Source organism: Vipera ursinii (genome assembly GCF_947247035.1).
Source record: "Vipera ursinii genome assembly, chromosome: Z".
Classification (NCBI taxonomy): Eukaryota; Metazoa; Chordata; class Lepidosauria; order Squamata; family Viperidae; genus Vipera; species Vipera ursinii.
In genome coordinates, this window is record NC_139517.1 from 79073343 (window position 1) to 79091453 (window position 18111).

General features: G+C 37.3%; 1 protein-coding gene across 1 annotated transcript in view; it reads left to right on the forward strand.

Moving 5' to 3' along the window:
* The first annotated feature begins 16323 nt into the window (after positions 1–16323).
* The window catches only part of ABHD5 (abhydrolase domain containing 5, lysophosphatidic acid acyltransferase), a 30786-nt gene continuing 28998 nt past the window's right edge, over positions 16324–18111 (forward strand). The window contains exon 1 of the mRNA XM_083377186.1: positions 16324–16545. Within this exon, the coding sequence (XP_083233312.1) occupies positions 16409–16545 (137 nt within the window). The 5' untranslated portion in view covers positions 16324–16408. The remainder of the gene's footprint in view (positions 16546–18111) is intronic.

Consider the following 18111-nt stretch of genomic DNA (forward strand, 5'->3'; position numbering starts at 1 on the left):
TCTAACATGTACACAGTGGCTGAGTAGCTATGTTCTACCTAATAAACATTGTCTATTTCACATCCTAATACATGACACGTTACTGACAGGACCACAGCCTATGTTTATCAATCTACAACCAGGGCTTTTTTTTTCCATAGAACGCTCAGAATGGAGTTCCGGCACCTTTTTTGGATGGAACCTTGTAGGGTAGGCATGGTGGGTTGTATGAAATGCAGTGCTTTTTTTGTAAAAGAAAAAGGTGCCGGAACTCACACACGTCATACAACCCGCCTTGCCTACCCTACAAGGTTCCATCCAAAAAAGGTGCCGGAACTCTGTTCTGAGCGTTCTATGAGAAAAAAAGCCCTGATGACATGTGTGAGTTCCGGCACCTTTTTATTTTCCAAATAAAAGCACTATCTACAACTATTTATACACAACCAGATTCTGTTTTAAATTTTAGCTAATTCTTAAATAGAATAATCAAACATCTTTTAACATCAAAAGTGGGATCTATAAACCAAATTTCCATTATGTCAGTGCACAAATTATAATGTCTAAAATAAGCCTAATAGATACATAAACACATTCTAGTTCTACCTAGGATCTATTTTAGATCCTGATAGATCACTGATTACTAAAAGGATAACCTTTAATGGTTCTCTAAGAATTCACTTTTAAAATCTAATTCTGGGTTTCTTTTTTTGCCAATCAGGTTTCCGAACCAAGGCCTTTGAATTGCAAGATAGGTCTCCCTTCGCTCCAATACATATTATTTGAATCGAAGGAGGCCATCTAGCCATCAGTGATCCACAAAAACCAAACCATTTGTAATCATTATGTTGTTGCCCTGTTAGTTCTAGTCTTTGTATTTGCTCTAAAAACTTTATCTTCAGTTCAGTCTGGATTCTTCTTCCATCTGGGTTCATCTGCTTTAAGTAAAGAGTCTTATCCAATTTTGTAATTAATGCTTGGCTATCCAGGCTTTCAGGAAACTGTCTTTGTTGATCTTCCACATCCTCTATGTTAGCATCACTATCTTGTACATAGTATACTTCTAAAGTTATAGGCTCCTTTGATGGAGTCAAAAGTTGAGTATTAAGTTTTCTCATAGTTTGTTGTTGGCCCTTAAGGTTATTTGCCATAGTGATAGTTCCTTGTACTTTTAGAGTTGTCGGTTCTTTAGATAGTTGTTGCTTATATTCTTCTGTCTCAATAGTAATATCTTCCAATTTTGTTATATTCTGGAGTATAAATTTTTTAGTTGCAGTCTGGGTTTCAATTCGTGACTTAAGGTTGGCATGTAAATTATTAAATCTGTAGATAGACATTTCAGTTACTCTGTAGATTGTTTCAAGTATAAGGTTATAATCAAGCAAGGTTTGTGGTTGATCCTTCTCCATTTTGTAATAATTATAAATAGTCCTTTAAAATCCGGTTGCGGATTTTCGGTGCTCCCAGACGTGCAAGGGAATCGCTCCTCATGTTGTCTAGATTTCTTCATCGGGGAGGGGGCCTGTAAAGGTGTCAAAAGTTGCCCTGGAGAGGCAATGAGCAGGGGAGAGGTCTCTCCAGTTGGCAGTAGAAAGGCGGCAGCTACTCTCCAAACCAAAGAAGAAAGGATCAGCCACTGCCATGGTCCATCATTTAGCTGTTTCCTGCCAAAGCCAAAAGCACAACAAAGCACTTGAAAGCAAACTGGGTGAGAATTGCCTTCTTGTTTTCCTAATTGTATACTTTCCCTGTCAAAAGCTTCTTGAATTTGCTTCCCCTGTGAGGACAGAGGGAAGGGGTTTTTCTCCCCCCCTCCTTAAAAGCGGCCTTTGTCTACATTGGGAGAGAAAAGAAACAGCCTTCTACTAAATTATACTGATTTATTGGACTTACTGCCTTTCTACTTTTGGCCCAAAGTTCCTATATTTACATAAATTGACTATTCTACCTATTAGTCTAAAAAAGGGGACAAAAAGAGAAATAAATAAAAAGATACTGTCTGAAAAGGTTTTGAGGTATTCCGGGGATATCTAGTGAATACTATTGGCAAACAAGCTTGCTTACATTTTGGACTGACCTTGGCATTAAGATAAAAACCTGAAACAGCTGGAGATGAATTTGGCTTAGACTTGTGGAGGTGGACTCTTACTGTTTTTTGTTTGAAACATAGCCTCCACCAAGTAAGCACAGAGCTTTTTGTCTGACTGACCTTTGATCGGAAAGCTTTAAATTATAGTTTAGAAGAACATTGATTAACTCAGGGGTGTCAAACTGTCAGCCCACAGGCCGGACAAGTCATCCAGAAGCCATGCCCACCCAATTGCCGGCAATGGCAAAACTGTCCCGATACATTACGTGATGTCACATGACGTCGCACGTTTGACATGTGTGGATTAACCGGTTTAAACTTCAATCTCTTTCCATCACACATATATTCTGTAAATGTTGGACAATGTTGCAAACTTGCATGTTTTAGACAGAAATAGGCAATAGCTGCATGAAAAAATAACACATTATTAAAGGCTATCCCATTACTAAACAAAGTTAAAGTGATATGATCAACAAAGATCACAGAATTCACAATGTTGACACTAACAATAATAAGTTTTATAATGTGTCCTATTATGATATAATAAGGTTATATCAATGCAGCAATTCTGCAAACACAAGAATCAATAATCAGTTCCAGCTATTTCAAATTTGTTTCTTTGGTGGTACTTCTTTCATTTTCTTCTCCAGATCTTTCCCTACCTTATATGTAGGAGTTTCCATATCTTTGTGGATTATAACTAGAAATTATGCAAGATAATATCCTGTATTTCCAGAGAACTCAGCATTAGGAATGCTGATATCAGATTAATGGCTACAAAAGCAATGCTCTGGTTTTTTTTCCCCAGAAAGAAAAAATAAATGGTATTTCCAAAAATATGCAAACATTTTCCTCATATTAAAATTATTATATTTTCTTAAATGCAGTTCTCATTTTGGGCTCTTTAGAAAGTGACAAAAGCAAAAAGGGGAAAAGAAAAGAATGCTAGACTATAAAAAGGATTCAGTTGAGTTTTCCATAGATCAGATTTTTTTATGAATGAGGAAGCAAAAAGAATCACCAATTTTCCCACATTGTCCCTAGACCATGAGTGGAAAAGCTGAAGCCGTACAGTAAAATGTTTTCTCTAGGTTTTCGAAAAGGGAGAGTACAGCAGAGTTCCACTACTATATATTGTTCAGAAAAAAAAAATTAATTTTAATATTTTGTGAAAACTATATATACTCCAAAATGCAGCAACTTTACTTTTTCTTTTTAGTCTGAGAAAACAGTAATTTGGGGAACTGGATTTTTATTATTTATTTGTCCGTTTGCCTTTTGTTAGTTAGCTTGGAAGGCAGTACTCCCTGCCCCAGAAACACCCAGTCAGTTTCGAGTCACCAGCAATATAGGAACTATCAAGTTTCACAGCAAGACTTCTGTCCTTTTAAGTCTATTTCTGTCCTATTATCTTCCCATATGTTTTTAATTTCATTTTATTTTAACTTGGGATACGCCCAAATGGATTTGAGAGGCAGGGTGTATTAACCAACCTAAAGAAACCAGAGAGCCATCTTTTCCTGCTATCTCTTGATTGCCAGTTGTTTTTCCAGCTGGCTGCTGTCATGCTGAAGGAGAACAGCAATGAAATCAGAGGAATTCATGCTATCTATAACAAGTACTGTAGTACACAAACAAATCAGGAAGCCTTTCAGCCATGACAGTTAAGATAAAAGACTAGCAAAGGGGACAGTAAAGATTATGCTAACTTAATGATGACAGCTCCTTAAATTCACAGCAGGGAAAGACCCATGATAGGAAAGACCCTGTAGCAAACATTCTCAGTCTGGTATCCTCCCTATATTTCAGCATTCCCTGCAACAAATTCTGCTGAATTTACCCTTCCTATGATACATACCGGTACTTGCCTTTTTTTTCCTACTGTGTCCCCTTGATATTGTCTTCATCTGATCCCCAACCTGTGAGTGAGACAACCTATTTCTGCCTTGTACTTTTTCACTTTTGCTTAGATTTTTTATTTGCCTGGATTCCTACTATTAAAGAAGTGAAGTCACAAGTAGTGATGAAAACATCAGAAAAGAAGAAGAAAAAATATAGAATGAGTCAAAGCATCAGGAAAGTAATTCGTCCTAGATTAGGAGGTGATGGAAAACTAATGCAGGTTGCTAATCACCTAATCTGAATGACAAGGACAATTAAGGGTTCTGACATAACTAACAATAGAAAGATACAGATAAGAAAAGGAAGTATCTATGATCAAAGAAAATGGCCTCAAAACAAACAAGAGTTTTAGGTCAAATGAAAGAGGAAAAATAAGTTTTATATTCAGAGACAGGAAAAAAAAAACCCTTGCATAATTTATTGAGTAGTATCAGATTTCATCTTGCAAAATAATTTAAGTTGCATTTACATTGCATTTAAAAGTGTGGCTTCAATGGAATCCACTTTTAAGTGTAAGATTTTTATTTCCATTTCCTCTACCCTACAGACAAACTTTATAAAAGCAATGGCAAGTAGTGGTTTACATCACTACAGCAAGAAGCAGATGTTCCCATATTTTGGGAATATGACAAGGTCAGCAGTCTCTGCTTAGTCTTCTGGAAAACGTTTAGGTCATCCTTCTCCAAACTGATGCCCTCAGATGTTTTGGACTACAATTCCCAGCCAGTTACTGGTGGGGACTCTTGGAATTATAGTCAAATGTATTTGCGGACCATGTAGTTCCTTATCCATCCTCTTCTTTATGAAATGACCATTCATGCCAATCTTCATAACCACTTTGAGACAAAAAAGTAGGAACAATAGCATACGAGGCAGTGGAAGAAAGATCCACCCTTACTATTTCTGAATTCTGCCTTGTGGTCCTGCCTCCCCCCAATGGGTTCTATTTTTTCTACCAGATTTGGCAGAGTATGCATACTTTGGATTCCCTAATTGAGAAAGGAGTTCTAGAAAGTGTCCCTGCTCTGTCATTATACCTTCCCTATGTAACAGCCTCCTCTGCAGAGACAGGGACAATTCTGACCCTTCCAGCCTTGGAGAAGGCTCTGAAGGCCTGGTTGTTTTACTAGGTCAGGGGTAGGCAACCTCGGCTCATTTATGACTCAGGGACTTCAACTCCCAGAATTCCTGAGTCAGCTCACTCAGGAATTCTGGGAGTTGAAGTCCATGAGTCATAAAAGAGCCGAGGTTGCCTACCCCTGGACTAGGTACTAGGCCAGTAACTATTTTTTATTGGATCTCTGGCATGGATGTAAGGCATGATGTTTTTTGAGGTTTTAATGAGGAGGGTCAACCTGGGTTTTTGTGTTTTATTCCATGTTTTTCTCACCACCCAGAGTTGTGCTTGATAGATAGGTGAGCTTATAAATTGGATTAATAAAATAAATATGAAATAAAATAATAGTTCTCCAATAGTATTTTAAGACTTACTTAATATTTCTGTTTCTGCCAATTCAAATACAGTTTTATGCTTCACACAAGCATTTTTGACACACATCTGTGAAATATATCACACTGTGATTGAATGTGTAAATTTAATAGTGTGTTGGGTGAGCCTTAATAATTTAACTATAAATAAATATACCTTTTCAGAGAAACAAGAAGTAAAACTATGCAAAGCTTAGGAACAGCCAGTGAGACATAAGTGTTTAAAGGGTTCAGTTCTCATGGAGAACTAGGTTTACATAAATCCTTTCCCACAGAGTTCATTAATTGATCTTGCCATTTCTTCATACAGTTGACTTTACAATAATATTATAATGAAAATAAAACAAGGAGGCCCACCATAGGCTCCACATTAGGATCCAAACGACCTAAATGTGACCATACATTAAACAAAATAAATATATTTCATTTTATTTAATCTAGGATTTTCTACCAACACCTTCCCAAAGCGAATTATCAAATCAGACAAATCTGACTAAAATATATTCAGATGTAGACTTGCTATTTAAAAAAGAAAAATTACTTAGATATACAAGGATGATATCAAATATCACTAGTCAATTCCTATCATTTGGGAATAGATTTGAAGTATTTTATTTTAAATACTAAAGTATTTTAAGTACTTTAAAACAAAATACTCTGCTCACCAAATATGTATATTTGTATAACAAAGAACATAAACTAAAAAAGTAAAAGAATAAAAAATAAAAATGCAGGAAAAAATAAGGTAGTAAACAAAAAGAAAAGAAATATATAATAGAAATTTTTCCCTTCATTACAAATATAATCGTTTATCGCCTTCTTTTAAAATTCAACAAATATTTTTTTCTTCCCATATACATTCTTTATCTATAAATAAATCTTTGAAATTTGCTTACTCAGTCCTGATAAGTAAATGATATCAGAGATAACCGTACATCTATTTTAACCTGGGTCATATATTCTTTTATTTTTTTAAATCATGGTATTTAGTCCTTTTAAATATTGTAATGTCCTAGAATTTGATTTCTTTTAATTTTTCTTTGTCCTTTCTCACAAAATGCTTCAAAGCTTTAACAGATCTCTTCCGTAAATCCAATATTTTGTTATTTTGTTCATTCTTTGTTTTCTTATTTGTATCTTTTAACTATTAAGACATCAGCCAGTTTCATTTATATGTCCAATATAAATATTCCATATCATTCTTGTAGTGTGTCATTTCAGATGAGTCTCAACTTTGTCCTGTAAAACCTCTTCCATAACTACTTTCCCAAGTGACTAGTCCATTGATTTATTAATGAAGCCTAAAGACCTAGCTCTGCCAGTTGGCCTGAGGTCCAAATGAGGGAGTTCCATGCTGAAGGTGGCTACTGCCCTCCTCATTCTATGCTCTCTACCTGTCCATCTTTCTTTTTTGGTAATCATGTATTTGTATTTCCCATTGCATTCTTTTTCATTATGTTATTGCTTTATTATTTTACTTCTGTTCTGCTTACACTTTTCATTTCCTCCTTTTCATTGTTATAAGCTGCCTAGAGTAGCCCCATGGTAAGCTAGGCAGCAAATAAATTTAACAAATAAATAAAACACAGGCAAACATTCTTAAAATTAACTTCAAAAGTATGTCCAATATTAAAATACGTTGCTCCAATCTGTATTAGTAAGTCAAATTAAATTGTTGTTCTCCCTTAATTGTGATCTTTACTTCTTTCTGGTTCCCTCTAGTGTCCAACTTTCAAAGCCTCATCTTATCTTTTTTAAAAAAAATAATTCAGAACAAAAGCATTTTCCCATAGGAAGGATTTTTGAAAGGAATAGTTTTAAAGTGGCTTGAATCCACACCTGGACTCATTTAGATGAGGAATCAACTGAGTATTGCAGTTAAGAATATCAAGAGCCACTTCAATGAAGCATTCTTCAATTTTCTCTTGTAGCTAACACCTACTCACTTGTTCAGTCTTTTTCTTGCAACACTTGAATCTTCTTGGACACCAAGCAGTAGAAAAAGACAGTTTGCAACGAGAATATATTTAATTGAGTCAGGGTAAGCAATTAGAAGAGAACATCTTGCAGTAACAGCTTTTGACATCTTAAGTAAGCTGCAGGCTGACTACATAGCTGCTTTGTTTTCCTGCTGTTTTGAATATTGCTTCCATATTTCAAAAATAGCTCTTTTGATTGCTAACTTCTAGGCTGAAATTAAGTAGATCACAAATGCATTTAATGATAGTTATTAACACGTCTAGATATTGTGCTGACAAAATTAAGGGATAAGCAAACTTCTCTATTTATCAGATTATCTATGAATGTTTAATAGCCAGTGCTGAAATCCAGTTAGGAAAGTAAACTGCTTTCCCATCTCAAAATATTTCCGGGATGCCTACATTATACTACTCAGGGCTTTTTTTTCATAGAACGCTCAGAACGGAGTTCTGGCACCTTTTTTGGATGGAACCTTGTAGGCAGTGGCGTAGCGTGGGGGGTGCAGGGGGGCGGCCGCACTGGGCGCAACATCTGGGGGGGCACGCTTGCACTCGCAGCTCTCTGCCCCTGCCTGGCTCACTCACTCTCTCTCACTGCAGTGCTGGCTGTGGGAATCCGAGCCGAGCCGCTGGGTCGCCGCCCACTGTGGAGGGGGGGCTGCCAGGCGTGCGGTGCGGTGCGGACAGAGAGCGAGGGACTATCTGAGGGAGGGACAGTGCAACAAACAATACATGTGCTTAGGGGGTAAGGGTTTCTTTAACTAATCTAGTGGAAGAGACTCGAGTGCTAAAATCCACGGGTTAGGGGGCGCAAATTACTTGCCTTGCCCCGGGTGCTGACAACCCACGCTACGCCACTGCTTGTAGGGTAGGCAAGGCAGGTTGTATGACATGTGTGAGTTCTGGCACCTTTTTCTTTTACAAAAAAAACACTGATACTACTACTTGTTCTGGTTAGACACAAGGGAACAGTAACAGCAGTAGCATCATTTCATTATTCTTGGCTATTTCATTAGTTAGAGAAAGAGATGTTTGGTAAAAGCAAAAATGTACTGAGCCTGGCATACAGCACTGAGAAGTCCACTTGGGATTATTGTTGCTACTATGGAGTCTTTCTTGCCTTGACAAGAAAAGAAGTAATGAAGTGTATATTTTTCTAAGAGTGATTTAGTATCAGATCTAAATTCATAACCGTCAAGACTTCTGTATTAGGAATTCAGGATCACAGCTACATGTAGATGACCTCATTATTGTCTGTTTTTGATAAATGAGCTGATATTTTTTATTGTGCTGTAATTTACTGGATATAATAGCAAAACTAATATTTTCCTTTAATTGTTCTGTGTTTGTATACTTTGTAGACAATTCATTTTGCCCATTTTCTGGCTCTCAGATTCAAGACTGTTGTTATTTGCCCCTCTATAGAATCCTGTTCTTAGATATTATACATGGGTTAAAACTGATATCTGATTCTCCCTCATCTAGCTGCCATAGCAACACGCAGCCATGGTTACAGTTAATAGGAAATATATTACTGCTTCTTATTCATGATTTATAGGAATTTTTTATTTGAATTAGGAGAGTGGTAGCAAGATGGTTGATAAATTTGGAGGAATTTGATCCCATTGTTTATATACATATTTTACAATCATATTTTTTCTCATTGCTTCCTAGCTGTAAGACATATTTTCTTGTGTTTTTCAAATTACCAAAGGAACAAAAATATGCATTGAAAAATATAGAGAACAATTTAGTTTTGCATGGAATTGGAAAGAGATTTTATAGAATAGTAGATTTGGAAGGTTGCTTAGAAGTCTTATAGTTCAACACCCTGTCCACTGCATTACAGATAATCCTTGACTTACAACCAGTTGTTTAGTGACCGTTCAAAGTTACAGTGTCACTGAAAAAAGTAATTTATGACCCATTTTCACATTTCTGTCTTTGCAACATCCCATACTCACATGATCAAAATTTGGGCACTTAGCAACGTGTATTTATGATAGTTGTACTGTATCAGGGTCATATGATCACCATTTGTAACCTGCCCAGCTGGCTTCAGACAAGCAGTCAATGGAAGAAGCCAGATTTGCTTAACACCCACAATTCACTTAACTGTAGTGATTTGCTCAACAACTGTAGCAAAAAGGTCACAAAGTGGAGCAAAACTCACTTAATGACTGCCTTGCTTAGCAGCAAAAAATTTGGGCTCAATTGTGGTCATAACTCAAGGAATATCTATAATTATTGTATTATCCCAGACAAATGGCTGTCCAATCTTTTCTTTAATACTTCAATGATTGGACACCCATGAATACAGGAGGCAGGCTGCTCTACGGCTTAATAGTTCTCAGGGTCAGGAAGTTTCTTCATATTTCCAGTTTGGTCTTTTCTCTGTAAAACTTTCACCCATTGGCTCTTGTCTATGTGCTATGTAGAATGCATCCTCTAACAACCATTCACCACTGGTGATGGTACAATGTACACGACATCCACAGCATTTCCTTAGCCCACTAATTTAAATAAATGGTCAAAGAAAATAGAGATGGTCACGATTTACAACGATTTATTTAATGATCATTTTACGTTACAATTGCACTGAAAAAAGTAACTTGTGATCAGTTTTCTCCCTTATAACAGCATCCTCATAGTCACATGATCAAAATTCGGATGCTTGGCAACTGGCTCATATTTATGACAGTTGTAGTATCCTGGGGTCATATAATCACCATTTGCAACAAGTCAATGGGGAAGCCAGAATAACTTACTTAACAAATATATTACTAATTTAATAATTTCAGTGATTCACTTAACGACTGTGGCAGAAAAGGTCATAAAATGGGGCAAAACTTAACAACTGTCTTACTTAACAATGGAAATTTTGTGCTCAATTGTATTCGTAAGTTGAGCACTATTAATAGTAAGATTTTCCTACCACAACCTGTTTATAATACCTGCACGCTGGCTTCTAGCAATGTTCTAGATAACATAAGAGCCAATAGGTGGAAGTTTTAAAGAGAAAATCCAACCTTATTGTTTCTAAGTGCTTGCAAACCTACCGCTTGATTAACTGTTCCAGAATTTGTCACATATTATTTCTAGCAAATAGGTCCAAATCTCCTGGGGTTCACTTTTTGCACTTTTTAAAAATGTTTTGTCCTCTCTCTCTTATGCTACATCATAATTTTCTTCTTCCCATAAGCTACACCAGACATGTCAAACTCGTGATGTCACGTGACATCGCACAATGTATTGGGAATTTTCCCATTGCCGGCAATGGGGTGAGCGCAGCTTCCGCTGACGCATCCTGCCCGCAGGCCAGCAGTTTGACTCCGGAGCTACAATTTCTAATCCTTAAACCTATAAATCACAAGTTCATTTTGCTCTTTTTTTTAGCAAAAATTTCATAAGGGGTTTCTAGCCACTGACATAGTTGATGATCTCTCTGTAATCAAACTAGTTGTTTTTGCCATCTCTGTATTTGTTATTTTCACCAATCATTTCTCCATTATGAGTAATTCAGAATTTTTCCATTTTTTAAGTTTTCCACATATAATTCTTGAAGCAGAAATAATACATAAAAAAATCTTCCATGGCTCTTTTCTGATTGACTGTTCATTAATCTCAGCAAGAAAAGTTCTGGTTTCAATTGAATGTTGCTCTTTAAAATTCTTTTATCGTTATGTTTTCGAACCCATAAATTTATGACTTTTTTACAAGTTCACCAAGCATAACAAATTATCCTTTTATGTTGTCCAAATTTCTCATTTTCACTATTGAACTGTAGTACCTTTATACATTCTAGACAATTTTTCTGAAATCATATGCCAATGGTATATCAAGATTCTAAGTTTTAAAATGTAAATTTCAATTCTTTTAACCATATATTCTCCCACTATCCCATCAGTATATCCTGTTCAAAGTCCTTAGCCCATTTTATCATACAGTCTTTCACCTGCCACAATGGCAGTTCCTATGGAAGGATCTTCTTTGATTACTTTGAGGCCCAGTAAATATGCTTTAAGCATGGGATAAAAACCCAGCCATACCTGTATTTTAATGGTTTTAGTCCAATAGTTTCCACCTTGTGCTCCATGAGGATACTATAGTTTACATATAGAGTGAGTTAATATCAACATAGTTACTTGTGTATTCTACACATTATGCTCAAAGTTATATTAGTATTTAGAATGTAAATTGTTTCTCAAATATCTGCAAAATTAACATTATCTGAGTTCAGTCAGTAGTGCTTTCAGCAGTGTGACAAGTGAAATGAGACACTTTGGCAGTTAGCATTTGAGAAGCCAAAATGAATTTTCACTTTTTACTGTCAGCATAAGCCAAAGAAAAACACAGAACAATTCATCTAGAGTTCAGTTCTTTATTTGCTTACATATGACAGAATCTTGCCAGACTAGATCCTTACTACTTTCAGCTTAATGAATGTATAGCGAGTGCCTATCCTTGCTCTCTTTCCTATCCAGTTCTGGACTATGCTGCCTCTTGCCTCCCCTTCTTTTCTGAAATGTGCTCCCTCCTTCCTGGGAAACTGCTGCTTCACTGTAATTCAGCACACCAGCTAACCCTCCGTGGGCACCATCTCTTACAAGGAGATAAATGAAGAGCTTGTTTAAATGGCTTGCTCAGGTAACAGCCATAAAACTTTTTTATGGCAATGAAAATGGTCAGCATTAAGAAAAAAGTTAGAAATTCCTGTTTTCATTGTAAGTCTTTTCAAGGAACTATTATGTGTAATGAATAACAACATGCAAATATTTTTAATTAAAAAATACTATGCAATAAAGAGAAATGGAAATTGTGTTAAGGTACCTAATGCTATCTAACATAAGAATACATGTTAGACAGTGTGACCAACTCTCTATGGTTATGAAAACTGACCTTCTAGAATCGAAGAATGTTAACAAACTACAACCTTTTTATCATTGCTGTCTATTTTGCATCCTTAATATCAAAGTTCGAATTAATGATTTGAAATGAAGAGGCCCACAAAAAATGTAAAGTGGTGACTATCTAGGAGTTAATAAAAATCAGGTGATGGATATGGGTCAGTCATGTGTTGACAGTGCTGACTTTCAACTACCAAAGCCAGTTTTCACCAGCTTGAGTGAACCACCATAGAAACAGCACTATGCTGATTTGCATTACTGAAAATATTCATTCAAAAACAAACAGTAATTATTTTACTGAAGTCTCTAAAATCTAGTAAGAAACAGTAGTGGAAATTGGCAAGTCTGCCTACTAACAATCCTTTTTTTTATCACATAAGAGTTGGATCAAATGATGAATCAGATAATCATGCCTCCCACACCATGATGTGCCTATATCTGAGTGGGTGGATAAGTGACAATAAATAAGTAAGCAAGGACATTGCTTAGATTGTAGAAAAATGTTAAATGTAAGAGGGAAGCAGGGTAGTCATCAGCAGTGGGCCCTACTCAGTTGAAAATGCCAGATGCTAATATCACCTTTGCTAGTATTTGATGCTATTTGATTAAAGTCACAATACAAGAGAACATATGTACTCAGGTTTGAACTGACGATAGTACCCAGTTGGGTAACAAAACACCACAGGGAGGAACACCCAAACTTAGAGAGACCAAGAACTCCATAATTAAAATTATTCTGTTGTGCAATTCATATATCCTGGAATTTAAGAAACACAGTGCTTGCATAATGAATCTCTATAGAGTGACAATGGACTACAAATTATGACTTACACAACAAAAATATATCTAAAATGTATTGGACTCCATTATGCTTGTATAGAAAGGCATAGTCTAAAACAGCATTTTGTAATATATACAAAGGCTAAAAGACTGATACTATTGAGAATATAACAATAGCACTTAGACTTATATACTACTTCATAGTGGTTTACAGCCCTCTCTAAGTGGTTTACACAGTGTCAGCATATTGCCCCCAACAACTGGCTCCTCATTTTACAAGCTCAGAAGGATGGAAGACTCAATCAATTTTCAGCTGGTCAGGATCGAACCCCTGGCAGTGGGCAGAATTAGCCAGCAATATTACATTCTAACTACTGCATCACAGCTCAATAGTAGTAGTAGTACTACTACTACTACTAGTAATAGTGGTAGTGTACTGGAAAAATAAGTATATGGCTCCATTTATTCAATGGATTGCACTTGCCACTAATAAGTGGATTGCCTACAGCAGACATGTCAAACTCATGATGTCATGTGACGTCACACAATGTATCAGAGCTTTTTCGCCATGGCCGGCAATGGGGTGGGCGTGGCTTCCCGATGATGTGTCCGGCCCGCGGGCCAGCAGTTTGACACCCCTGGCCTACAGACACCATCTTTGTATAGATAAGTATAAATAAATATTGGACTTATTTATACAGAATACAGTGGGTTAAAAAAGTTGGATAGATGTATTAGAAATATATACACACTTAAATATTACACAAGTATATATAGAACTGTTTGCTATATCTTATTTCTTTTTGTATTTCACTTTGTTATATTTTTATATATTCTTTTTTCCTCTCTAACAGTATATCATCATCACTGTTACCTTTGTGTTTTGCTTTTCCCTCCTTTTTATTAATTAAAAAACAACGCAAATACATTTTTAAAAATCCTAGAATTTGCCAGTGAATTGTGAAATTTGGTCTTTAGGCAAGAAAACATTCAGCCCACCACTTTTCAATAGATCCTTCCACCTTATTATCTTTTTTTTCAGAATAGACGTGTCACAATTATTACCTCCTAAAAGTTTGGTTTATTAGTCTGTTCACTGCAACAAATGAAGTGTTCACTTTTAAATTCTTTCTCTGCTTTCTCAATTGTCTGAGGCTGGAACTTGCTGCTTCTTTCTGTGAGGCCTCTGGCTATAGGGAGCAAACAATAAAAAAAGAAAAATGACATTTACTATTCTCCCAAGCACATTTATACTACAATGTCAAATGAAAAGTTATCAGAATGTTCATTGCTCAGCTAAAAGTTAGATTCAGGGCTAAGATTTTATAAAAATGAAATATTAAAAAAATCCTGGAAGATGTGTGACATATTGTATGCTTGTCACCAAATTCTCTCCCCAACATCTGCCTTTGGTTATAAGAATCATCTATAACAGGGATTCCCAACCAGGGGTGCTGGTACCCTAGAGGTGCAAGGTGATATTCCAGAGGGTGCGAAAACTTGGATTTTCAAAATTAAAGTGTATATGCATAATTCACCCTTATTTTTAACTTTTCTAAGGGGTATGAGAATATATCAGAAGCGTTCTAGGGATGCGGGGTATAGAAAAGGTTGGGAGCCACTGATCTATAACAACAACTAGTATAACAACTATCATGTTTGGAATAACAAAAGCTAACGTTCTTTCAGAATTTTATCAGCACATTTCAGAAGAAAAAAGCTGGAAAGCTGGACCGTTCCATCTCTCCTGCTGAAGTGCCAGCTCCATTAGTCTACTGTTCAGTATCCAGCTGATCTTTACAGAATTATTTTAAAAAATGTATCTCAAATTGCTTTTCCCTTTTCATACTCATCTGTTCTTTTTCTTTCATACCTTTTTGACTGTAAACCAGTAGCTTCTTTTCTCCATATCTTGCAAAACATAATTAAGTATAATTTGGATTTAGCATGTGGTGTGACTCTAACCGTCATGGTTTTTAAACCATCATTCATAACTTGTGTGATACGGGAAGCAAATCATCTATGGCTAAACAGTTAGCCTAAAGTATAAATCAGCAAACTAAAAAGCAGAGACATCACCCTGTCAACAAAAGTGTGTACTGCAATGTATGGCAGTGAAAGTTGGGGCATAAGAAAGGCTGAGCGCCAAAGAATTGAAGCCTTTGAACTATGGTGCTGGAGAAGACTCCTGCGAGTCCCTTGGGCTGCAAAGCAATCAAACTGGTCAGTCCTAGAGATCAACCGACTGCTCTTTAGAAGGCCAGATCCTGAAGTTGAAACTCAAATACTTTGGCCACCTAATGAGAAGGAAGGACTCACTGGAGAAGAACCTAATGCTGGAAAAGATTGAGGGCAATAGAAGAAAGGGACGACAGAGAATGAGGTGGCTGGATGGAGTCACTGAAGCAGTAGACGTGAGCTTAAATAGACTCCAGATGATGGTAGAGGAAAAGAAGACCTGGAGGAACCTTGTCCATGGAGTCGCGATGGGTTGGACATGACTTCGCAACTAACAACAAATAAATCATAAAAATACACATATGGTCAGGAATACATGGTTTTTCAATCCCAGTTTTTTCTAAGTCGTATTCACAACTCGTTGTAAAGCGGGTTACCTTGAAAAAAATGAACGGCTTTTAAACTGATCTGATCTCGTTAACGGTTGAGGACGGTGCAGTCCAGGACAAAGCTGCACGTTCAGTGCACTACTGGTATTTTAGGTGCAAAAAAACCGACGAGCAGTGTACCAAACGGATGGAGTACTGAGCCAGCGACCTTATGTGTGAAGCCGCGGTCTAATGCGAACTTACCCGACCTTTGTACATTGATCCTTGGCCAGAGCAGAAATGCAAAAACATGTAAACATAGAAAAGCGGATCCCGTATTTTAGGAATTATCGCTATTAGCAAGCCTAAAATCGATCGATTAATAGTTGGCGACGCTAGAACGATCGTATATTTGAACCTCTCCTAGAGAGAAAACACGATTTGGAGAAAACTGTCAAGAAAGTTTCCTTCTGTGCAATTTGCACAAGAATTCTCGGCGCCCCCTCGAATTGTGTAAGAAGCGATTGCGAAACCTAAGGAAAAGAGTAGAACACGCGTCAGCTCCTCCCCCAACGGACCAAAACTAACTGCAGCCGTCCAATGGAGAACGCCGAACTGACGCCACGCATTTTTCGGTGTTTTCAGAGATGAAGCCTCTCTAGGCAGCCGGCCGGTCGCTCTATAGTGGGGCGGGACTGAAGGGTGAGGCGCTGACGCGACTGCCATCGGGCGGGTCCCGTGATGGCTGGCGTTGGCGCCGCTGCCGCGGTTGCTCTGTGGCTTGCTGCGCTCCCGGCGACTGCTTCAAGAGCCGTTCTCGGCCGCCGCAGCAGTGCTAACATGGTTGACGACGAGTCCGCCGAGTTCTCCGACGAACGGTGAGTTAAGGAGGGGGAAGTGAGGCTGCAAGCCGGTTGGCCAGCGGTGTCACCCAGCGCGCTATTGAGAGGCCCTCCCTCGTCTGCTCCGTCTGACGCGCCGGTGTTCCCAGATGCTCGCTGGCCCGGCTTGCCGTCCTAGAAATGGAAACTTGCCTGTTTCCGTCGCCGGCACGCGTGTAGCCTTCTCTAGGATGCATAATTCTGATGTTGCCTTAGTGACAAGTGCATGATAACTGCTTTGGTCACAGTATTACAATAAAAATAACAGTATTTCCAAGGTGCTTGGCAGTAATTTTGGGTCCCAGAGACCCTCATAGCAAAGTGTAGCCTCCCAAATCTACTGGTCCCAAATGCGCTGGGAATGCAATTCCCAAAATTCCAGATGGGAGCTAGACTTCGGTACTTTATACTTTATACTTTATTTATACTTCGGTACATGGGTGACTTTAGGTCAGTGGCAGATGACAAGTACATTTGTAGGAGAGGGTCCTAAGTGGCAGATATTCCTAGCAAATGGTCTAATATCTTTATAAAGATATTCTGGGTAACAGCAATTCCAATCCATATGTACACTTTTTTTATAACCTCAGTGAAGTTTTATTATGATCCTCTTAGATGAATTTTCATCAGGAAGAAGGGACAATAAGACTAGGGGATGACAGTTGATGAAATCTGAGTCTGCCAGTGATACTGGGATAGAACTATATTTCTTTCATTATTTAGAACTTTTACCCCCAGCATTTGTCCTGAGAATACCCCATAACTCACAGACCACTGAGTGATAGAACAGCTCCAAACCAATGCAGAAGTCCAGGTCTAGGAATAAAGGCTTCTTCATGAATCAGGAATTTCTCCAATTAGACCTTGCTTCCTGAGGCCTAATGAATGTCAATTGAAGTTGGGTGGAGTCCATTGCTACCTTTGCATAAAAGTCTTGGGCAAAGACATTTAAATGTTGAAGACAACATCATTTATAATTTTTCTTTATATGGAATTGCCCAGATTCAGGTAAAATTTTATTTTTTAGTTATTTTTACATTTTACATAAATTATAAAAAAAAATGACAAAACACCTAAATACACTAAAAAAACCCCACACAATTAACTTAACTAACTTTAAACTTAGAGAAAAAATAATAGAAATGGAAAGACACTTATAATCCTCCAAAAAAAAAGAAACAGGAAAAAAGTCAAAACTTATGAACAGGTAGTCCTCAACTTACATGAGCCCAAAATTTATGTTGCTAAGTGAAACATTGAGTTTTGCCCCAATTTATTATTTTTCTTGCCACTGTTGTTAAGTGGACATTGCAATTGTTATGTTAGTAACAAGGTTGTTAAGTGGATCTAGCTTCCCAATTGATTTTGCTTGTCAAAAAGTCACAAAAGCTGATCACATGACCCCAGGACACTGCAACCTTCATAAATATGAACCAGTTGCCAATCATCTGAATTTTGATTATGTCATCATGGGGATACTGCAATGGTTGTGAGAAAAGTGGTCATAAATCATTTTTTGTATTAATCTGATTATTACAAAATATTATTGTACAATTATTATAC